Below are 24,562 nucleotides of genomic sequence, written 5' to 3'. Positions count from 1 at the left end.
TTTGGAAAAGAGGAGAATGTGAAAGCCAAAAGCTAAAAATCTCAAGTCTGGATATTACTGAATGCTTTAGAAAACAATACTAAGAAGGTTTACTTGAAAGCAAGTCCTATTTTATTCAGTAGAGCTTACTCCTGGGATTGCAGGCGTATTTTACCGTATTGCAGCCAAACCAAACTGAATAGCACAGTCTAGCCTGATATCATCAGATGTCAGCTGCTAAGCAGAGCCAGCCCTGGTTAGTAATCGGGTGGGAAGGCACTAAGGAATGCCAGGGTTGTTGTTTTTGTGTCTTGCCTTGAAAATCCTACAGGGTTGCCATAAGTTGGTGGCAACTTGACTTTATACATATACTTCCCCTCTACATATTTGCGTAACCTGAAGCATTCCACAGAAACTTTCCCAATATATTTTTAATGCTACTAATACCTACAAAATTCTTTTATATTCAGTGGAAATGCCAGTTAAGCTATTTCCTTAAGCTTTTCTGTATCCAAATGAGGAAATAATGCTCAAATATTGCACTGTGTCAGATGATCTTTTTTTTTACCAGTCCTGACATTTTTCCTTTCTTTTCTATACTTAAATGCATGTTTGAACAAATGCCTTCAGAGCAATGAAACAAAAGTTTTCTTTCGAAAGATAGTAAATGTAGCAGTGCGTGGACAAGTGCAGACACTGAAATATGTCCCGCATGATTATAGAACAACCTGGTTTGATAAAGAATGAGCTTTACTTTGGTTTGGTTTTTTTTTGGGGGGGGGGGTTGTCAGTTTTTATTCATTCTTCAAGAGAATCATAAGCAGAATAGCAAATATAAATGGCTTAGATACTTCAGGTATTTGTAATGGGATAGAGACTTTTGCCTCCAAGCTATCATTTCAAATTCAGTCTAGACCACTTGCTGATCAAGCATCCCTGTCAGATGACAGTTGCTTGGTAGTGAATTCAAAGAGATTTCATTAGCTGTCATAGCTACTCATAGTTTTTTAAAAAAATTATTACAGATGGTGTGCTTTCTATTCCAAGCATAGCTACGGTATCATATAAAAGCAACCTATTTTTTCCCCCTCCAAGAACATGATGGGAGAACAACATATGTACAATTCTTATATCTTTGCTTTACCTGTTTGGTTTCGTCAGTGTCAAATTTTCTGAGACCTTTGTCTCTTGCATATGATCAATGTCATACATGTAAGATCAATATTATTTAATATGTGACAGGGCTAGTATAATTAGGAATAATAAAATGAAGACTGGTGTATAAGGGAAGTCAATCCCATTGGAAAAATATACTGATTTCTACCACAAAATCCTTCTGTAATATGATGGATTGCTTTTAGATAAATTCTAAAGCAAGATTCTTAAATTTCATCATCAACTGTCCTTATCTGCTTCTACCCCTGTTAGCAAAAGTAAATACAGTTGGGACAACTGGCAAAAGTCACTTTTGTCCATGATCTCAGGAGAAAGGGAAGAAGATCATAGAAAAATTAAGGGAGTATACTTTAAGATGCCTTTGGGAAAGGAAGCTGAGAAAAACACTTAACTTGTAGAAAATATAAATGCTTTTACAGAACCAAAAAAACGCTGCAAATAATTTGACAGCTTACACCACTTCCTTCACTAATTAGAGGTGAGTCAGCAGATACACGTTTACTGTTCTGTGACTACAGCAACTGAGGACTTGCATGCAGAGGTGTAGCTAGGTAGACTGAAGCCCGGGGACAAAACTTGAGTTTGGCGCCCCCCCCCCCCCCGGTGTGGGTGGCCATTTCCCCCCCCCACAACCAAACAATGATTTTTTGCACCAGGTCATTTCTAAATCACCATAGAACATGCCCCAACACAGCAATAGTCTATACCACTCAGCAAAAATCAAACATTTAGACAATTTTTTCAAAATGCTTTCAAAATGTTTTACTACAGCAGTCGTCCCTAGGCAGAAGGGAAAGTAGCTGCCACATTCCTCCAAGCCAGGCAGTGCAAGTAAGCATGTAAATCTCTCACAAATCACCCCCCAAAGTAAAAAACATTTTGCCAAAACAGATGTCATCGTCATCTCTCACAAACACACCTCCCAGCCCCAGCATAACATACATGGCTCCCTCTCCCCAATCAAATGTCTTTCCTAATCTTTGTCCCTCACACCAACCTATGAGGAGGTAGGTTGTTACAGCCTGGAGAAACAGCTCCCAGCCAGTGCAAGAGTGGGTATTAAGCATGCAAATCTCTCAAAAAATCACTCCCCAGACAGTTTTCTACTCCAGCTGTCAAGGGGATAGAGTGGTGTCACCACCACCCCTTCCGCTGCCAGGCTTTCAAGTATACAGTGGTCCCATGTGGCTTAGATTGGGAGAACTCTGTATAGCAGTGGTGGCCGAACTCTATGGCACGATGTACTTAGATTGGGCATGCACAGAAGTCGCCCCCCCCCCCCCCCTCACAGACACACACACATACAGCATTTATTGGTAACTGATTAATCTTGAGAAGTTTAATTATCTGTGACTGCATCCCAGAGAGTTCACCCATTATTTCCCCAGCATTCCAGCTTCCTCTGGTGCAGTATCACTTTAGAGTGCTTTTTTTTAAAACATTGGCTGTTACTTTATTGCTATCACACCATCCTGATTAGCCCAGTTGGGTTCAAGGTTGCTCTAGGACTTAGAGGCCCCAAAGTAGGGGTCACCCCATGAGTCACTACTTGGATAGGAGTGAGACTACCAAGGAAGACCAGGCTGCTGCGTAGAGGGAAAGCAATAGCTAACCAATTCCTCTGTTTCTTGTCTGGAATGCTCCATGCAAAGGATTGTCAGTGAACAAGCAGCAACTCAATGGAATGTTCTCGAATTTGTATTCCAAAATGCACTTGAAGTTCTAAAAATCCTTTGCCATGATCTCTGAATTCTCAGCTTTCATTAACAACACCCCCCTCTCAATAGACTTATTCTTTGCAGAAAGATAAAGCTAGAAATTCAGAAATCATGCTGGTAGATCTTCTTTATAGTACACACTTTCTGGGATCTCCCAAAACCTCATTGTGAGGCTGGGGATGGGAAGAAGTAGTGGTGGGATTCTAATTTTTTTATCAGCTTGATCTTTCCCAACTAGTTGGGTAGCCTCCCTTGAAAGGAGAGTTGCTCAAGCCAAAGCAACCCTCACCCAAGGCTGCTGGGGCTTCTCTCCCACAAGGAGGGCTGGGGAAGAGGTTATTGGGAAGAGGTGAAGAGGGCACCACAGTTCCATCCACGTAATTTTTTAAGCTCTTCACTTATTTGAATTTTTAAACAGGATATGTTGGGGATCAGTATTAAAGGCACCATCTGCGGCTATCTCCTGTGCCTGTCTGAGCCCCCTCCCAGCAGGGTGTCCCCCCCCACAAAGTGCCCCCCCAGGGAAGACTCCTAGTTTGGTACAGGGTGGGAACTTTGCCAGCCCAGGTCCCGCCAGGGATTCCGGCTTGCCAACCTCCCTGCCAGACCTTTGGTCCTTCCCTTGTCCCAGCCCCCTCATCATAAGGTTTCGAGCTGGCATCCCCACCACCCCCTGAAGTTTTCCTTTGTTCTGCATCATTACCTGCACCTTCTAACCACTACTGCTCCACAGGGTACCTGGCTCAGCCACAGGAAGGAATCTAAAACTGCTCCGTTAAGTGGGAGGAGCGATGGTCTGTTTGGAGGAAAACTAAACAAACCTTCCTGGTGGAGAACCAACAAGCACCTCGCTAGGGACTGGAGTACCCCTCCCATTCCCGCCTTCATTTGGGTGTTTCTAAATAAAGGGAGGGAGCTGACCATTGCCGTCATGCGCTCCCCACCCCTAAGCCATTTGCATGCACCCTCAAGACCCCTGCGTGAGTTGCATGGGCTTGCCGCTTCTACTCCACCAGTCCTCTCCCAGCTAGAGCGCCCTTCAAGGCTGCCTCGGGCTCGCTCTCTGCTCAGAACAGGGAGTTTGTGGTGAAGCGGCTGCATCCCTCTCCCCCCTCAAGTGCATGAGGTCTAATGGTGCCTCCAGCACCCAGCCAGCAGCAAACTCCTCTTCTTCCCCCCTCACTCCCTTCCCAAGTTCTTCTAAGGCTGGGGCTGTTATGCCAGGGGGAGGGGGGAGCAAAACCAAACAAACCCTTCCTGGTGGAGAGAAGCAACAAGTCTGCAAGGACTGGAGTCCCCCTCCCATTCCCCGCCCCATTTGGGCGCTTCTAGCAGGGAGGGAGCTGACCAGGCTGTCTGCGCCCCCCCCCAATGAGCCGGGCCTGCTTGCCACCCACTCTCTCCCAGCCAGAGCGCCCTTCGGCGAAGGCGCTAATCGAATGGCCTGAGCTGAGCGTGTCAGCCTCTCGGCCGCTCTCTGCTTCAGAACAGGAGGCCGTGGGTGAAGCGGCCGCATCCTCCCCCCCTCCCCCCCCGCGAGTGCATGAGGTCGAATGGTGCCTCCGGCGCCCAGCCAGCAGCAACCCTCTTCTTTCTCCCTCCCTCAGCCCTCTTCTAAGGCCTTAGTGAGTCGTTATGCCAGGGAGAGGGGGGAGCACTGGGCCCGCAGGGAAAACTGTCCAAACAAACCTCCCCCCCCCAAGGAGAAGTGAATAAGCCCTGCAAGGGACTGGAGTCCTCCCTCCATGCCCACCTATTCAGGCGCTTCTAACACAGGAAAGGGAGCTGAAAGCTGCCATTAATCGACGGCTCCAGATGAGCCGCAAGTCAGCTCCCCTCGGCTACCCTGTTCTCTGCTCAGAACGGGAGGCCATGAAGCGACCGCATCCCCCTCCCCCCCGCAAGTGCACGAGGTCGAATGGCGCCTCCAGCACCCAGCCAGCAGCAACCCCCTTCTTTCTCCCTCACTCCCTTCCTTAGCCTCTTCTAAGGCCAGTCGTTATGCCAGGGGGAGGGGGGAGCAATGGGCCAGCGAGGAAAACTAAACAGACCTTCCTGGTGGAGAAGCAACAAGCCCTGCAAGGACTGGAGTCCCCCTCCATGCCCACCTATTCAGGCGCCTCTAAACACAGGAAAGGAGCTGACCTGGGCCATTTGCATGCACCCCTGTGAGCGTGTGCTTGCCCTCTACTCCACCAGTCCTCTCCTAGCCAGAGCGCCCTTCGGCGAGCGCGCACCGACGGCCCAGCTGAGCGCAAGCCTCGGGCTCAAGCTGTGCTCAGAACAGGAGGCTATGTGGAAGCTGCCGCGATCCTCCTCCTCCCCCCCAAGGAAAGTGCATGAGGTCGAATGGAGCCTCCTGCCTGAAGCCAGCAGCAACCCCCTTCTTTCTCCCTCCCTCAGCCTCTTCTAAGGCCTTAGTGAGTCGTTATGCCAGGGGGAAGGGGGAGCAATGGGCCCGCGGGGAAAACTAAACAAACCTTCCTCGAGGAGAAGCAAATAAGTCTGCAAGGGACTGGAGTCCACCTCCATGCCCACCTATTCAGGCGCCTCCAAACACAGGGGAAAGGAGCTGGAAAGCTGCTTAATCGACGCTCCAGATGAGACAGTGTCACTCGGGCGCCCTCTGTTCTTCAAGGCTCTGCTCAGAACGGGAGGCTGTGTGAAGTTTAATCAAGATCCTCCTCTCCCCCCCCGCAAGTGTACTCCAGGCTCTAATGGCACCTCCAGCACCCAGCCAGCAGCAACCCCCTTCTTTCTCCCCTCACTCCCTTCCCAAGCCTCTCTTCTAAGGCCAGTTGTTATGCCAGGGGGAGGGGGGAGCAATGGGCCTAATGGATGAAAAAAAACAAACCTGCTTCCTGTGGCTGCGACTAGGAGGGGACACAGGCTGTTGAATTCGGCACTGGTAGGACTCTCAAGGCAAAGGTCTGTGCCCGGGCTTTTGCCACGTGCCTGTGCTGCCTGCTGCTGCCCTCTGCTTGCTTCCTCCCGGTCTTCTCTCTCACCTCTCCTTCCCTTATGCGCTGCTACAGTCACTCAGGCAGGGGAGGAGGTTTGTGCGACCTCCCACCACATGCGCCTGAGAGAAGGGGAGAAGGAGGTAAGTAGCACGCTGGGTCGCTGGGAGGCGGAGCTTCCCCGCCCTTCGACTCTGGTGGCTTGTCTGAATGGTGGGACTGGCCCAGAGAGGCTACCGTCCAGGGTGGGCGTGGCTAAGGCAGGCTGCCGACTGCTATGTAAAGCAACTTGCCGGCGCCTTTTGCTTGGCTTCACATGATCTGGTGCAGTCTGGGGAGGCGGGGGAGGGGCCCGCCGCCCGACATTTTGGCGCCCCCCACGTGACCGCCATTGTTGCGCCCGGGGACAAGGGGTACCCCTCGTTCCTATGGAGAAACGCCACTGCTTGCATGCATGCATAGAACAGTCATAACAGATTAGGCGCCACGGGGGAGAGCATTGCATACAGTACTCTGGAGTGAAAGGCAGAGGCAGATCGTCCAGAAGGACATGGGGAGTCACATGTCCCTGGACGCCTCACATTTTATCATGTGGGGGGCACAAAATCGCCCATGCGCCCATCCCGTCCCACACCGGTGCTGCTAGTGAGCATGCAGGCCGACCTGTGCCATGACATCCAGGTGCTCATCGGCCTGGCAAGAAGCCTGTGCCCGCCGCTCGCACCCTGGCCGCCAAGCCTGCTGGCTCAGGAATGGACCTACCTGATCCCAGCTGGCCAAAGACAAACAGGTGCTTCCCTGATGGCAGGAGCTGGTATCTGGTTGGGAACCGCAGCAGATGCAGTCTGGGCAGTGCTGGCCACCAACGGGACAGCTGGTCTGCTTTGATCCCTGGGGCCAGACTGGCATTGCGTCGCACAGTCCCATACAGCCTTGGGCCCATTTTGGCTGTGGGCTTCAGGAAAATGCCTGGGTCCCTTTGCTGCCTGGCGCCTCCGCCTCCCTGGAGCATCCTGGGAAAAGGGGGGTCCTTCATTGGTGGCTTCTGAATCGCTGAACCATGGGTCCTCATACTGCCCATGCCAGGCATGCCATCAACCTCCAGGGTAGGGGCGGAGAAGGGCCAACCTGACATGGCACAGTGCTCCTCCTGGCTCCTGGGTGCTCCGGGAAGACCCGGTGGGGGAGGCTGGGGTCGCTTCATTCATCCCTTGAGACGGAGAGGCATTGTTCCAGCCAGAGGAGGCCAACGCTACCAAAAGCCTGTGCTGCTTCAGGGATGGACACTCTGCCACATGAGCTCCCCCCGTCCTATCCCTGGGCTGCATTTGCACAATGTTTCCATTGGGTGGGGGCAAAGACTCATCTGGTGTTGCTGAGGGACCTCATTAAAGGTGACTGTGCTGCTTCTACAGCTTGGCTTTCATTTGAGGCACCCGAGGTGGGCAGGGGGTAGCAGACCTGGGCAAAGGAAGATTTATAGGCCACCAATCTCCTATCTCTAACTGCTACACCATCCTGCCTCTCGAATCTGAATGAGAGAGAAGGGTGGGCAAAGGCACCTGTGGGCTGGAACCGCCAGGGGGCAGCGGGGAGAGGAACGCTGGGCTGTGGGGCTCCCTCCCTCTCCTCCTTGGGGCACAGTGAGGTCATAGTGGGGGTGGGGGTGTGTGTGCAGAAAACTATGGTCTTGCCCTGGACGTCATTTTCTTCTGGTATGCCTCTGGTGAAAGGTCTTATAGTATGCTACTAAAACCAAGTTAGAAGACACAAGATATAATTATCATGTAATATACATTTTTTGTATGTAGCAAACCTAAATCCCTTTTGTCCTTTTCAGTAGTGTAGTATATATTGAGATTAAGCTCCTCCACTCACTTCTGGAGGGAAGGTTTGGCCCAACCAGCGAAACTCAACTGCTAGTCAGTTCTCTGAAAGGGCAAACTCTTCAGTACCATAATCAAATTACAGCATTGTTGGTAACAAACCAACTGAATAATTCACCAGGTATGAATTACACAATGAAAACAGGAGCTGATATAGAGAGTGGTGGATTCTGCACCAGTCAAATATAACAGGTGTAGGACTTTATATAAACCGCTTGGCGGGGGCAGATTTTGCAGAGATCCCATTCCCAAAACAAGTTTGGCTCATTTTAAATCCTCCTGGGATTTTTGAAGATCACTAAACTAGTGATTCTTTTGCACAATCCCAGGTTGCAGGTGCTCCTGCGCAAACACAACAGGCGGGAGACTTTTTATTTCCTACCCTTCCACCTGTTCACTTTAAATTCCATGCCATCCACTGTCAGGGAGAATTCACCTGCCTGCCATTCTGTGCAGGTCACCCAACAGGTTGTGGGCAGATTATCTGAGTGCCTGACAAAGTCCCCTAAGCACATGCTCTCCACATGGCAGCAAGTATGACCGATCTGTAGCAACACGTTCATTATTGCCAAGCCATTGTAAGGTGGTCCCCCTTTTTTTCTTTTGTGCAGCTGACTGTATTGTGGGATGATCGGCATGCTTGCGGGGGTTTCATTTCTTTGCTGTTTGAGGGAAGTAGCTAATAACCCTCCTAGCCCTTCATGAAATAAATGTGAAATACAACATCACTTTGTGTGTGGTAAAAATTAATTTATTAACAAAATTGGTTCAAGGTAAAACAAAGCGTAAGGCTCAGCATGGGGGTCTGATCTTATGACCTGTGTGCTGGGCAGCACGAGTGCTGTCCCCCAGTCACCTAAATTTTTCTCAGCACGCCTGCCGATGAAAAATTAACACACGCTGGAGCAGCTGTGAGATTCCAGATGGGCGGTTGCTACTTCCTGAAGACTCTTTGCTGCCAGGGGCGCAAGCCATATAAACCCACGTCTGGGCAGGTTACCCCTTGGCTTGCTCCACCCCTAACCTCATAAGGAGGTTCCCAAAAAGCGGGCATTTTTGCCCACTGTCCCCCAAGCTAAAGATCAGACCCCATGCGCAATCCGCCAAAGAGCTGGGCTCCAGCTCCCGCCAAACGCCTCCTACACCTTGAGCCAATCACACAAATCGCCGCATATGCTATGCAGCCAACAGTCCATACCCCAAGAAGATAAGCGCACCCCGTCATCCCTATAAAGGGGGGCCAGTTTGTGCGAAATGCCCAGTGAGCAATGCAATGGCCCCCTTTAGTCTGAACAAAACTTGAAACCGCGCGACAGGTGTTGATTCTGGCCAAGTCCACCTGTTTGGGGGAAACCACGTGTTTGCTCCAGCAAAATGGGGAGGGTTTAGGCCAGGACCGGCCTAAAATAGGCTGCCTGACCCCACCTCCTACAGTGACGTCAGGGCACCAGGCGTCACTGCCAGAAACCTCGCGAGCTGTTGAGAGCTTGTGAGGCAATGGGGAGGGCAGCAGCCCCCTAGGAGGCTGTCCCTTCCCCACCAGCAATGGTGGCCGCGGTAAGTCGCGGCCGCTCTATATGCCCACATAGCTACACAGGTGTTGCAGTAATTTTTAAAAAAGAGAAGCATCTCTGTGTGTAAGGCAACCCAGATTGTTTCCATGGGCTCCAGTCACTGTCTTAACAGGGTAAGGGCACACATGTGAATGGGAAAAAGGAAAACAGGTTCCTTCATAATGACTGCAACCCATTATACATATGCTGTGCAGAATCCACCTGAGTCCCAACATAAATTAACAGAACTAACAGTTGCACATACTGAATGGTGAAAGAGAAATATACAAGCAAATGGTTTATTATGTGAAGATCAGCAGATACTGGTACAAGGTTATAGCCTGATAAAATTAACATTAACCATTTGAACAAATAAATCTCTTTTAGAACATAATATAAAGCAGTAAAATGGTTCTAAAGTCTGCTATAATTACCAATTGAATTAACAAAAAAAAATTATGGTTGGTTTTTTGTTGTTGCTGAGTATCAGATATTTCTGGAGAGATGTGGCTTCTTTTCCTGTAGGGAAATCTGTCTCTACAACACTTAGTATGACTGAGCAAAGGAAGCATGTTGATACAATCAAAAATTATTTGAAGAATTAATATTTCAAGTGCAAATGGAAAGAAAAAGAAATCCATTTTATATCTGCCCTTCTAGATCCATGGTTAAGGAAGAGAGTCCCTAAATCCAAAGCAATTAGTTGCTTTCTGTGTATTCCTTCTCTGATTAAAATATTTAGAATGAGAGGTAGGATACCATGCATTATTAAGAATTTGAAAAACTCCTCTAAGATATTTTGATAGTTTTATTAAAATTCTTTTGGCTTAAGTAAAAATTACTCATACATATTATTTGCCTGTGAAAACTTTCAAGGTTTGGCTCATAGTTTTCTTTAGGTGAAAATTAGTGCAATGCTAAATACTTCTGGTACAAACATGTTTTGTTATCTAAAATGAGAGCTCGTTGTCTGTATTTCAGCAAAGTAAACAATAATGAATGTTTACTTAATTGATGGGGAAAGAGGGCAGCTGGATTTTCTGAGTACCGTATATACTCGTGTATAAGTCGACCCGCATATAAGTCGAGGCACTTAATTTTAGCACAAAAAACTGGGAAAACTTATTGACTCGCGTATAAGTCTAAGGTGGGAAATGCAGCAGCTGCTGGTAAATTTCAAAAATAAAAATAGATACCAATAAAATTACATCAATTGAGGCATCAGTAGGTTAAATGTTTTTGAATATTTATTTCAAAGAAAATCAGTAAACTAGCTCTTTAAGTTGAAGTCCAGGGTCAACAAGAACAAATGGTCTCAACAGGTAACTTTAAAAGTAATACAAAAACCTTAGCTCAATCAGCAAACTGCTTAATACACAGGAGTTAAAATCCTTCAAAACTGGATTCCTCCTCATCATCTGTATGTCCAAATGTAACCCAACTTAGATTTTAAGAGGGATATTATCAGAAATGGAAAATTTACTATTAGCTCCCATTGTAAACAATGTGCTTTTTTACATTCTAATAATGGGATCAATAACTTTGGATCCCCTGACCCAAACTTCACCAAACCTGGCTAGTATCATAAATAGACTCTCCTGATGAGACCAGCCAGGTTTGGTGAAGTTTGCTTCAGAGGGTCCAAAGTTATGGACCCTCAAAAGGGTAGCCTCATCTACTAATAGCTCCCATTGAAAACAATGGGGAATGGGGGAACCTCCTTTGGGGATCCATAACTTGGACCCCCTGAACCAAACATTACCAAACTTGGCTGATATCATCAGGAGTGTCTTCTGAGGGCACCCTGAAATTTTGGTGTTGTTAGCATAAAAACTGCGCCCCCTGCTGGCCGGCAAAGTAAAAACACACACAAAATTTTAATGACTCGCATATAAGTCGAGGGGAGCTTTTTCAGCATTAAAAATGTGCTGAAAAATTCGACTTATACATGAGTATATACGGTATATGAAAGAACATTGAAAGAAGGAGCAATTCAGAGAGCTTGTTTTAAAATTTCAGTGTGCTAGTTGCTTTACGATTACTATTGTTGCCCATTTGTACTGCATTGTCTCCCCCGTCATACCTTGGAAATGTACATAAAAAGGCTATGTCCATGCTATCATAAGTTTCCAGTGCTCTCTCCTGCAAGGAAAACATATTCTATTAAAGTTGGCATTTAATAACAACCACTTGATCAAATGTGTGATTTACTAGTGTGCAGGTTTTGAAAAAAATACATATGGGTTTTAATTGAATAATATAATTTTTTGGTTTGCTTTCATGCTTTGAAATTTCATTTGAACAGTCCAGATAGCAGTCATGTTGTAATATTTTAATAATAAAAATCTTGCTTCTATAGTGTAAGTAAACTTTTTCATAGCAGCACTACGTAAGTAATTTCTGACAATAGTCTAACCATACGCTACATTTTTAGGGAATAGTAGTGAAGTGCATATGTTCAAAAGTAATAGCAGCTTTTGGGTATTTTGGTTGGATAGTTATATGTGCTTTTTTACATTCTAATAATGTATCACTATAGGCATACAGCTGTGCAGTTGATTGCAATTTCATAGGGTATTTTTCTTCCCTCAGATATTGATGAGTGTGCTGCTAAGATGCATTATTGTCATGCCAACACAGTGTGTGTGAACCTGCCTGGATCTTATCGCTGTGACTGTGTCCCAGGATATATTCGTATTGATGATTTCTCATGTACAGGTAAATATCTTCATGTGATGCAAGTCACACTATGATATCTTATTAATAATTAATGGTGATCAGTTGGGAGGAAGTTAATATTTGTATCTCAGGCAATTTTTTTCCTTAAGGATTATTTCTGCCTTTAGTATTAGTAGTAAACAGGAAAAAATTGTTTCCGAACTTTTCAGAACCACTTTTGTTGACTTTGCAGAATCTTGCAAATATTGGTAGTATCATACTATTTGCTTCAGCTCATAGCAGTGTGTTCCAGCAGCACGTTACAGCAGTATAAGGACTGTCCCACAAACAAGAACAAATTCTTCAACAGACAGGATGAACTTTGTGTTGATATAACACACTTCTTTAACATAGTAATAAGATAATTACACCATAAATAAGTCAATGAAATATATGTGTAGATTAAACATAAGTGAAACTTACAGGTTCATTTTGTTTGAGATACATTTGCAGTCATTGTTTAAATATTAATCCAGGTCATGTTCTGTTTTGGATTTGGAGGGTTTAAGAAATTCTACTGGAGTTGTGATTTCACTCACTTGCCTTCTCATTTTTGACCACATGTTGACCACTGCATTTTTGGTATTCAAAGATTAACGCCTGAGATAAGAGGAAGGGGAAAAGATCTGCCTCCACCAGTACCGTTTGAAAATGGTGCATAAAATCCAACCTATACAGTTTTGGACAGTTAATAATGCACTAGTAATGCTTAGATACCTCTTTAATTGGGTCAAAAATTACATCCTTGAGGGTATTTATAGAGGTGGAAGAGTTTATCTATGAGCACTTGACACTGTTATTTATAACAACTGTGTAGCCATTTACTTCCTTACATTTAAATTCACTGAGTGTTTTCTCTACATAGAAAGGCATTAATTCACAAACAGATGTGCTTGGACTTTTCCAGAGCGTAGCATCTCATTAAGTGATTATATTGTGTAAATGCATGAATTTATTCTGTGATTTTGTTTGATGCTGATTCAAGGTTTGTCAATTTAGCAGATGCTATGTTCCTAAAGCTGTGCTTCCTTTGCTGCCTTAGTGATCAGTGCTGTTAGCTCTTACAGTGACAAGGTGGTAGAAGGGGGAAATAGGTGCTTGAAATGTACTCAGAAACTTTTTTTTCTTCTCCTCATTCATGAGCAGAAGCATAAACATCAGTTACCAACACCTCTTCCTGGATTTAGGACTAGTGTGAGAGTGTTACCCAAATAGTGCCCATGTCAGGCCTATCATGTGTGTAACTGTAAAACCATGTGTTCTGAGGCAATCATATGGGACTGCTCCAGCTTGTTGTATATATGGATCCCTTTAGAAAATGTATCAGTCTGAGAAAGTCTCAAATAAGCTCTTTATTTCCTTATCAAGATAAAGAGCAAGAATATGGAATCCAAGGGAGAACAAAAGCATAAACCAATGCTGTGATACATGCTGCCCTTGGATGCTTTCTAATCAAGGGAGACATGGGAATCTAAGCAAAAATAAAACGATAAAGGGAAGTCATGCAAAGATTATTTTGAAGAGAAGCATCTGATGCAATTGGTCCAAGGTGCAATGGAGGAAAAAAGCTGATCTGAAATAGTTCCAAGGAAGGGAGGAGGTACAAAATGGAAACCAACTATGGAGATGGGAATTTTGTGGAAAGATTTCAGTAATTTCAGCAAGGATGGAAGAAGATCTGGGAGCAAAACCAAGTATTTTTTATTTACACCCCACATTGATTCTCAAAGGCACTTACATCATTCTCCTCTTCACTTTATCCTCACAAGAACACTATGAAGTTGGTTAGGCTGCAAAAGTGTGATTGTTCCAAGTTCACCAATGAGCTTCCATGGCATGAGTGGGGATTTGAACCTGGGTCTTCCAAATGCTAATCCAGCACTTGGAACCACATACAAAGTTAAGCTGGGTTGCCATGTTTATAGGTTCCAAAGTACCTGGACTTAAGCGGTTAACTTTGATTTGATTCACACTATCCTGCACAGAGATTTCCCTAAAGTTGGATCAGTGGTGCCAGCCTGGTTTCCTATTGGTGTGTTTGAATTTTGGGTGAATATGGATAGAGGAACATTTAGGGGTAATTGGGAGTTTAAATAAGTCCAGATCAGTTTGCTTAGTGTGCTCCTTGGGACATCAAGCTTCTGTTCAACTCCCTTGTGACAGTGCAGAAGAGAATGTCTGCCTAGTTCAGGGGTCTCTGCTTTAATGCCAAACCAAATATTTTACCCAGATGTCCAGTAGACAACTCAGAAGATCTTTTGGCCCTGAGAAAATACAGGGGTCCCTGTTTAGGTGACCTTGTAGATAACAGGAGTGCAGTAGCCTTATTGGGTGAAGTATATTGATATCACCAGGAGGGAGGAGGGTATCGTCCTGTATAAAACTGTCTGTGAGGATTTGGGCTTTAGTTTTCCTGCTATTAAGAATTTCTACCTTAACTGTGTTTGAAAGCATAACAACTCTGGGGGGACTAATTCAGTCAAAATGTATGACTGCTACTGATATTAGCCTGTAGTGAAAGCCAACATACACAGACTGGAAGGACTGCTGGAGAGGCTTATTAAAGGACCAGACTGAGGGGCCATATAAACCAGAGAGGAATATTCCAAAGAGGGAAGGATTCCTATATACCAGTTGGTCTGCAGTATGGGGTTTTGCTTTGGTTTACATCAGTAGTTTGTTTTATGTTTGTGCTGTGGGTTTCTAACTGTGAGGGCTAAGTGAAGGTACTGGAAATACATACCAAGCCGGTTAGGATCCTGCATGTGAACAAGCCACTAACCTAAACATCTAAGTTTAAAAAACTGTACAGTCTGTGAAACATCTAAGAAACTGAGGAGCGTCTAAGCTAAACTGTAATTGACAACAAAAACTGAACAAATACTCTTAAGTCTGTGCTGTGCCAACAATCAAATTCTGCTTCTTTGCCAAAGATCTATGTTGTAAATATGAGTTCTCCCTCAAAAGGCTAAAATAGGTCCGGCAAGTAGCCTTTTCCATCCCATGCCTTTTTATTTACAGAAAGCCAGCCTGGAATATTTGGTTGCCTAGCAGCAGCCACTGAGGGGCTCTATTGCTTAAAGCTACAGACACTCCTTTTATCATTTTTGGGTTTTTAAAACCCTTAACATTTTTTTTTAAGATTTTACATTTTCCTGTGGCTCTTTTTCATGTTTGTAGGAAGATCTTTATGTCTTTTCATAGCTGTAGTCACTAAAGTATACTCAGATTTGGCATGCAGTCTTCACTAATTTGCTTATGATCCTTTCCTTTCAACGAGACATTATCGGCCAGATAATTTGAAATTCAAGATAGAAATCAATGCTTCAGCATCTGCTTCAGTCGAGTATGAAAGCCAGAAATGCAAATTATGCAAGCGGCCGATGCAACCAATCATTTTATATTTATTTGTGTTCCCATTGAAAAATGAAGGGGTAATTAAATAAGTCATATCACAAATTTTCTGTTCAGTATTCATTACTTATTAAATTGGCATATTTTCCTGCAGCACTGAAGAGTAACAACACAGCTGGAGTTCAAGGTTGACATTAAAAATAAATCTTGTTTACATTATTGCTTTTTATGCAGCAATAATAAGAGCTGTGTGGCACAGAATGGTAAGCGGCAATACTGCAGTCCAAGCTCTGCTGACCACCTAAATTTGATCCTGACAGAAGTCAGTTTCAGGTAGCTTGCTCAAGATTGACTCAGCCTTCCATTCTTCTGAGGTCAGTAAAATGAGTACCTAGCTTCCTAGGATTAAAGTGCAGATGACTGGGGAAGGCTATGGCAAAACACGCCATAAACAAAGTCTGTCTAGTAAACATGATGTGACATCACTCCATGGGTGAGTAATGACCTGGTGCTTACAGAGGGGGCTGCCTTTACTTTTAATGAGTGCTCATTCTCATAAGTACATTTAAATTAGGTTCTTATGTAGTTCAAAAAGAAAAAAAATTACTAGTATTCTGCAATAAGCAAAAAATGAAAATGAAAACAAAAAATGTTCACCTAGCTATAATAATTAGTTTATCCAGTCATAATAGTTAACTTTCAGTGCAGTCCTGAAAAGGGGGGGTGGGGTAGTTGCTTGGGAGGATGGCTCAGCCATGGTGCAGTCACCAGCAACATCACTCCTTCAGTCATGAAAGTGGCCTATGCAGCAACCTGGGCTGCACCACTGATGTTGCTAGGGTAAATTTATGAAATTTCAGAAACTGGGGTTGCCCCAGGCTGAAAGGACTCTAAAACTGTAATTTCAAAAGCTACCCCGCCTGAGTGTTCTTTCCTTTGGCACCAGCACAGGTTCCAGCACTGGAGGAATGCTGCTGTCATGGCTGCACTGGTGGCCAGATGTCTCGCTGCTGCGTGATGCCTCTGCACTGACATAAATATTCCTTATGCCAGTGCAAGTGGCATTTAAACCAGCATTATGTCACACTGCCTTCTATGAGTCACCTCCCCTTTGGATTGCACTGTTAAACATTCATTTGTGACTAGGAAAATATTTACCACTAACTTCAAACATATTTTATGGTTAACAAAAATTAAAATCCTGCTGCTTCAGAACATGGCTACTCACCTGAACCTGGTTAATAAAATCAGTGGGAATTGGCAGCTAGAAGTGACAGATTTCGCTCTAATATTTTCTTTTTTGTTACTGTGGAGTAAATTGAAATTGTAATATATCCTTCTCCAAGTGAAGGACTTTGTGAGGTGACTTTCTTCTTCTTTTTCAGCAAATGAAAGTAAAAAGAACAATATTTTGTCATCTTATTTATTTCCTGCATAGAATTGTGCCAAGAGGTACTGAACCCCACCAACACCCCCTCCCATTCCATATTTCGAAGGTTCAATTGAATGCTCCCCAGCATCACTGCTCATGCTCCTCCTTCTCTGGCCACAGAGCTGGGGTCACGGGGTGGGGGGGAATAGAGGGAAGGTTGCTGTACATTTCCTGCATTGTGCGGGTGGTGGATTAGATAACTGTTGGGTCCCTTCCAACTCTGTTTCTTTTTTAAATTAATTTTTAAAATTATATTAAACCACCACACAAATAACTGTCACATAAAACTTTAAAAATACAAATATAGCATCAATATAACAAAACCAAAAAATCTTTCAATTTATCTTACACTTTTCAACGTATTTTTCAATTACTGATAAGAGTGGAATTCATTGATGGTATTGGGGATTTTTTTTAAAAAAATAATTTTTTATATGTTTTGCAAATTCCTTTTCTATAATCTGGAAAGGCTTAGACAGATGTTGAATACCATTCTGATTCATATATGAAATAAAATCATACTATGTTTTATTAACCAAAATAGGAAAACTTAATTGTTAGTTAGGGGAATTAGCTTTTGGAGACAGAGCCTTTGGAGACAGAGCTTATAGCAAGAGGGGATAACTTGAGATCTGTAACCTGTGTTTACAGGGATTGTCCTGGTAGAAATAAGTAGGCCATTGTAAAATTAACAATTGAGTTTTACTAATCAAATAATGAAAATGAACATATATACACAAGGCATACAAGAGCTGATTAAGAGAGAAAGGAAGTATTGGATAGGTTTTCAGGTATGAGTGATATTTACTAGTTTAGTAAAGGAGGGGTCCAACAAAAGCAGCAGCTGAAAGCGAAAAGGGTTATGAACATGAGACTGTGCGTACAGGTCTGTACACACTATGAATGGTGATAGGGTAATGAATTTTCAATTCAGAAATAGATTCCTGGGGCGTGTAGTGAGCTAAACTGGCAGGAAGGTTGACAGAGGCAAAAAAATTGATTCATACTGGGGTGCACAATTGGTTTTGGACTGTATGGTAAAAATGTTCTATATAACATCCCTCTCCTAACGTTTAGCCTGCATCTGTGGCTGACATCTTCAGAGGATGATGATACGTTGGAAAGGCTTGCAAGTGGAACATATATACACGCAGCGGTGAGTGAGGATAATAGGTGAGGGCATAATGGAATAGGTAAGCAGCGGCCTGGCAAGTGAGTAACAATAAGAGAAATGTAAACACATGCAGGTAACAGTCAAAGGGAACAAGGGTCGGGCTGCTATTCAGGATGCCACACCTATGTTTTCTCCACCTATCTCCCGTGTTACTCACGTACTACCCACTTCATTGTTGCTCAGTTTACCGGGCCGCTCTCTATTCGGATACCCATCCCCTATTACGACCTTCACTCCACGGATATGCTCTCCTACTTGCTTTCCTTTCCAACTATCACATCCTCTGCGGGTACTGACTACGGATGCAGAGCGAAACCGTCAGGAAAAGGATGCTTTCCAGCAGTCACGTAGCCGAAATACCTGGAAGCCACACGGCACCTGAGTGATTTCAGGCATTGTAAAGCCCCAACAATAAATTGGTTTAGGAGATTTGCTGTAAATGAAATGGTTTCCGGGAACTCTTATGGCAGAGTGTTCTAGCAGCATTCTCTCCTGACGTTTCGCTTGCATCTGTGGCTGGCATCTTCAGGAGATCTGTCTTTGGGAGAAACAAGGTGAGTGTATATACCTCTGGAGTGTCCAAGTTGGGTGAAGAAACATTATCTGTGAGTAACGAGAATTAGCAGGGAATTAATAGTTTGGGGCATCTGAGATAGAAGTATGAATAACAATAGAAGTCCTACTCGCATGGGAGTAACAATGTAGGTGGCAAGGTCTTGTTGGGAACATCTGAATAGAAGTATCCACAACGCTGTTTCCTTAAGTCTATAGATCATCCTGTCTTTATATGGAGGCCTAAGGTGAACGCTGTCTTGACTCTAGTAATTTTCAACACTGGCTTGTAAGTTCTGTTTCATTTTCACCGTTTCTTCAGGCGCTTTTCTGTTAAAATTATTGACGCGCTTATAATCCAATAGCTTTGAAAATGCTCACTTTGAAAATATATTTTGGAAACTAATCCTTTTGTACTATTCATATGTTCCATTAGGATCTATTTAATTTTCATCATTTTTCTGGTCATATTTTGCCTTACTGTAGGATTTATATTGAGGTAGTGAAATTGATGAAAAAGAAATCAATTCATTGACATTCTTTGCAGCCTTTCTTTTAGCTATGCTTCAGTGAGAGGAGTTCCATTTTTATTAAAGTTGCTCATTCTGTTGATCCCCCTTTCTTTCTTTTCAAATTATTTCTCTGACTTGTCCACAAAGGAAAAAAAATGAATATAGTATAAATAGAAGCCACTGGGATATTCTTTGAGTTAGAGTCGTACCGTGCTGTTGAAATAATTACAAGTGCAGTGTATAGAAAATGATTCTCGGCCAATTTTCGCCGCCTTACCTTTTTTTACCTTCCTAAGATGTTAACATAGCGTTTATAAATTATTCGCCATAAGTCGGGGCGCCTAATTTTACCACAAAAAGCTGGGAAGAGCTTTATTGACTTTAAGCATTATAGAATTGAGATTAAGGAAATGTAGCAGCTACTGGTAAATTTCAAAAATAAAAATAGATACCAATAAAATTACATTAATTGAGGTATCGGTAGGGGTTAAATGTTTTTGAATATTTCAAAGTATTGTAAGCTAAGCTCTATGAAGTTGGAAAGAAGTTAAGCAAAACAGTATGGTCTCAACAATAACTTTAAAATTGCGAAAATCTTAGCTCACTCAGCCGGCCAGGCTGAAACGCATAAAAGAGTTAAAAATCCGCCCCATTTCTGGATTTGCCTTTGGTTCAGGGAAGAAATGTTTAAGTTAACGGGTACCAACATTTCAGGGGTATCTTTAGGGGACCCTCCTGATGATACCACGCCCAGGTTTAGGTGAAGTTTGGTTCAGGGGGTCCAAAGAGTTATGGACCCTCGAGGGTGACCCCATCTACTTGTGGTTTCCATTGGAAGGCAGGGGGGGACCGGAGCACCCACTTTGGAGATCCATGGCTTTGGGATTTCAAAACGAGCAGCTTCACCAGCCAACCTGTCCTCAGCAACGAGATTATTAGAATAATACCACCCGGGTTTGGTGAAGTTTGGTTCAAAGGGGTCCAAGGTTGGCGGACCCTCAAAATTATGGACCCCATCTACTATTAGCTCCCATTGGAAACAATGGGGATGGGGGCACCCCCTTTGGGGTCCATAACTTAGGACCCCCTGAACCAAACTTTACCAAACTTGGGTGGTATCATCAGGAGAGTCTCTTGAAAAATCTCTGAAAGTTTGGTGTTGCTAGAATTAAAACTGCATCCCTTCATGCCGACAAATAAAAACCATAAAATATTTTTAAAATACACTTCACTCGTGAATAAGTCAAGGGGGGCTTTTTCAGCACAAAAAATGTGCTGAAAAATTCGACTTATATGTGAGTATATACGGTAATTTTTTCAATTAATTGTAGATGTTTCTCAGTTGATTCCATACTTACACATAGCTTATCAGAGGCTTCTTCCAGATGTGATATCTGTGTTCTCAACTGGTTTGCCTCATAATATTTATTTATACTAGGTTCTCCCCATCCTCGTTGATCCAGTCTGTTTTCAGTCTTTGAAAGTCATGTTTTTTTGACATATAAATGGCTCAGTAGAATATCGCCTTTGCTGCACCAAGTCCTTCCCGTTGCAGTTCTTCATGGGAATTGTTAGAAAGAAATAGTTTATTTTGGGAACTTCCTCTTTTTATATTTTTCGTTACATTGTCGCCAAATATATCTGGGACCATCTTTTAACATATTTTTTTAAAAAAATTGTTGGATCACTGGATGAAAATTTAATGTTTTAGGTTTATTTGAATTATTTGGAAAAGTTAATCCCAGATATTTGAATGACTGATGAAATATTAGGTTACCTATGCCATTTTGTACTTCATGTTGTGTTTTGGGTGCAATGTTTATATATCATACTCCCAATTTCTTTTATAATTAATATGTAATTCTGCTACTGCTTTGTACCTATGGATCTTTCTAATTAATTCTTGTAAATCTTCCATAGGACTTATGGTTAATATTATCACATCATCAGTAAACATATTAATCTTGTGTATTTGCCCATTTATTTCTTGACCACCAATATTTTTGTTAGTGTTTATGGCAATTGCCAAAGTTTCTAATGAGAGGACAAAGAGCAGGGATGATAAAGAACATATGCTGTTTATTCCTCTAGCAAGGGGAAACTTCCAGAATCAAATCCATTTACTCACACTCTATTTTTTTATTTTTGATAGACAGACTATATTGCATTCATAAAGTATTGCCCAATGTATAGGTTTCTCAGGAGTCCAAAAATAAAACCTTGTTTGAAATGATCAAATATTTTCCGTGCATCAAGAGATAAAATTGATATGTACATCTCTTTCTTTTTACTAATGTAAGTAGCATTCAATATTATATGTTTTGGGACTGTTATTTACCTTTGAAGTATGGATCCTGACTGTTCTTGAGAGACATAATCTTTTATTGTAGCACTCATTTGAGATTCGAGGATTGCAGTGAATAACTTTGCATCTTGATTTAATAATGATATTGGTCGATAAATATCTAATTGATCCATGTGTTTACCAGGTTTTAAAATTGTCACGACTCTTGCATCTTCCCATGACTGTGGTGATGGTTTATTTATTTGGTTAAATAATATTGTCATATATGATAATAATAAACCCTTAAATTACTTATAAAATTCATCTATAACTGGAGATTTCCTATTTTTTAGGATCCGTTTTAGGCCTTGCTTGCATCAATGTTGTTGGAAACCGTACAAGGCAGCCTTAGGGGAGGCGGTACTGAATATAATAAATAAATAAATAAATAAATAAATAAATAAATAAATAAATAAATAAATAATCACATAATTTATTTCTTTACTTTTGATTGGCTTATTTAAAGTATTTTTATGCTCACTTGTCAGTTCAGGGATATTCAGTTTATGTAAGTATTCATCTTTTTTTATCAGAATGATTATGCACAGACATAACTTCAGAGTTCATTCTCAGTTATCAGAATGATTATGCACAGGCATAACTTCAGAGTTGTCGCCACTTGCTTTGGTCATGTGGGGGGCACATTTCACCATCTTCCCCTTCCCTCCACCCAGCAGGCCAGGAAGGGCAAGCACCTTGCCCCATTGGTTTCTGTATGGCGACAACTGTATGGGGTCCCACCCCCAGGTGCTCAACAGCAGTTACTGGCCGGGATTCTCAGCTTGAGCACCACAGGGTGCCAGGCTCTGTACCAGTTGTGGGAGTTATAGGCATCACTTTGTAGGGGCCAAAACTGGAATTTATTTTTACCATTATTTTTATTGTAGACACAGATGGAAAGTTTTGTTGAAGTATAATACTAGAAGGATTGAAATCTTCAGTATCTTATCTTACCTTTCTCCTTTGGTATAGAAAGTTGACAAGTTCTTGATTGCTGAAGCTGTGTTGAAGATACAAAAGCAGGATGTTCTTTGTATAAAATAAATATAGTATTGTTTTATGACACTTGAATGTAAGCATATCTAAGAAGGCCACTAGATAACCATTTTTGCTTATAATGAAACAGCTACTCTAACTATGAAAAAGAATATATCTTGACCTCCATTTTAGAAGAGTGAAATACAATAAAGACCCCTTTGTTTTTAATGTAACAAAAAGCCCTCCAGTTTGTTTTGTTATTAGCAGTACAAAGGAAGGCAAGCTCCTAAAACTTATCAAGGCTGACAGGCCATCAGTAGAGACAGAATGACAGATATATTCCTGCTTTTTGGATAAAACTCTGTCAAGAAACATGTGATAAAGGGAGAATGTTACAAATTGTGATGTTTATTGATTTGTGGTTAGAGATTAAACAAGGCAGATAGAAACAATACATCCAAGATGTAAGGTTTGTTTGTTTGTTTGTTTGATTTTAGAACCGCCCACCCCCAAAGGGCTCTGGGAGGTATACATCAGACCAGAATCAACAATACACACTATAAATAAAGTTCAATTAAAAGCAAATTACAACTCTGTAAAAACATAGCAGCATACAGATATGGTGGTGCCCAATCCCAAGACCCACAAGTCACCCTAAAGAAACAATGTAAATCCCAACCCCAGAGTAGTCATGGACTGTATGTACTTGTTTTCCAGGCTTTTCATTTTGTGGGGTGGTCTAAAGCTTAATGTCACCAATGATGTAATTCTAATGTGATTTGTGCAACTTGCTTCTGTAATTAACTTCTAATCTCCAAAATCTTGGGAGAGATTCTATTTTTTTCCTACTGCAGTGGAATAAAACCCTTTCCCCTATTTTTATACCATATCTCTTGCCTCTAGAATCTTATTGCTTTATTAGACTTTGAGGATCATAGCATTGGCCTCCAAAACTGGCCTCAACAGCTAGGCAAGTCAGCCAGAAGTGTCTGGCCACCATGAGTCACCTGCCAGGGCTCGATTCCCCTCTGCCTGGCTCACTACTTCTGCTTCCCTGGGCTGTTTCTTCTGCTCGCCTGTCCTGCTTTTTATGCTTATGGGGGGGGGGGCACAATCTTAGTGACATCCTGGGAATCTTTTTCTGTGAGTATGTCACTGGGATTATTTGAGGAGTATAATCCCCCCAAACAATGGCAACTGTTCTGCTATTTGTTTTGTACAGTGTGTTGTTGTTGTTGTTACGGCAATCTGTCATTGCTATGCTCTTTCTGTTTTTATGCTTTCTCAAAGTACTTTTTAGCAGCTTTGAACTCTTATTACTCAATTAATAATGATTCTGTTTTGCATATAACAGTTTTTTTGTAATAGAATTTATTTCAATAATATCTAATTATTTCTTTTATTTTCCTGGTCACTATATGCCTTTTTAAAATCTTTTTTTTTTGCCCTTCTCATTCTTTTATTTTTACCTACAACTTCATTTTTTTCACAATTAAACTTATTTTTTAGCCTGGCCATCTCTTGAATACATAGCTCCTTTATCACTGATTTCAGTGCATTTCATACTACCTACTTATATTGACATTCCTGCAGTTATATTTCTTTAAAGGAATTCTATGTGCTTTCTTGTATCTTTTTTTCTGGATTCTAATTTAATTTATAAAGTAATGTATAGGTGGTTGGTTGCTGCCTCAGAATATTCAGAATTACCCATACTGGTGCACGATCAGATAATTTTAATGCCAATTTCTGTTTTTACAATATTTTGTATTGTGAGATGATGTTAAAATAAAATTTATTCTAGAATATGTATTGCATCTATGTGAATAATATGTAAAATTCACCTTCTGTGGATTACCTGCTCTCCATGCATCTAGGAGAATGAATTTCTACAAAACCTTTGCCAGTTTATTTCCTCCTATTTTCTTCTTTGTATTTTTATCTCATATTCTATCTAGACAATCTATATAAATTCAATTTGGTTTTCCCCTGTTATACATTCCATTGTTTAAATTTATGAACTTAAAAATGTGTTCCTTAGAAACTTAATTTCTTTCATATTTGGTGCATAAATAGAGTAAAATGTAAATATTTTACTTTCATATTGCCCTTTTACATAATATAATGATCTCTGGGTCTCTAACTAACTTCTCTTTTTCGGATAAGAAAACTGATGAAAAAATAATTGCTTAATTATATAAAAGTATACTTATATAAAATTATATA

General features: G+C 42.2%; 1 protein-coding gene across 3 annotated transcripts in view; it reads left to right on the top strand.

The window, feature by feature from the left end:
- Positions 1 to 24,562, top strand: part of NELL1 (neural EGFL like 1) — a 678,881-nt gene that overhangs the window by 384,274 nt on the left and 270,045 nt on the right. For all 3 annotated transcript variants that reach the window (XM_048483516.1, XM_048483514.1, XM_048483513.1), the window contains exon 13: positions 11,865 to 11,990. In XM_048483516.1, the coding sequence (XP_048339473.1) occupies positions 11,865 to 11,990 (126 nt within the window). The remainder of the gene's footprint in view (positions 1 to 11,864; positions 11,991 to 24,562) is intronic.

The sequence above is a fragment of the Sphaerodactylus townsendi genome, linkage group LG02 (genome assembly GCF_021028975.2).
Source record: "Sphaerodactylus townsendi isolate TG3544 linkage group LG02, MPM_Stown_v2.3, whole genome shotgun sequence".
NCBI classification, from domain to species: domain Eukaryota; kingdom Metazoa; phylum Chordata; class Lepidosauria; order Squamata; family Sphaerodactylidae; genus Sphaerodactylus; species Sphaerodactylus townsendi.
The sequence above is the reverse complement of the archived record's forward strand: the minus strand, read 5'-3'. Positions and strand labels throughout refer to the sequence as shown.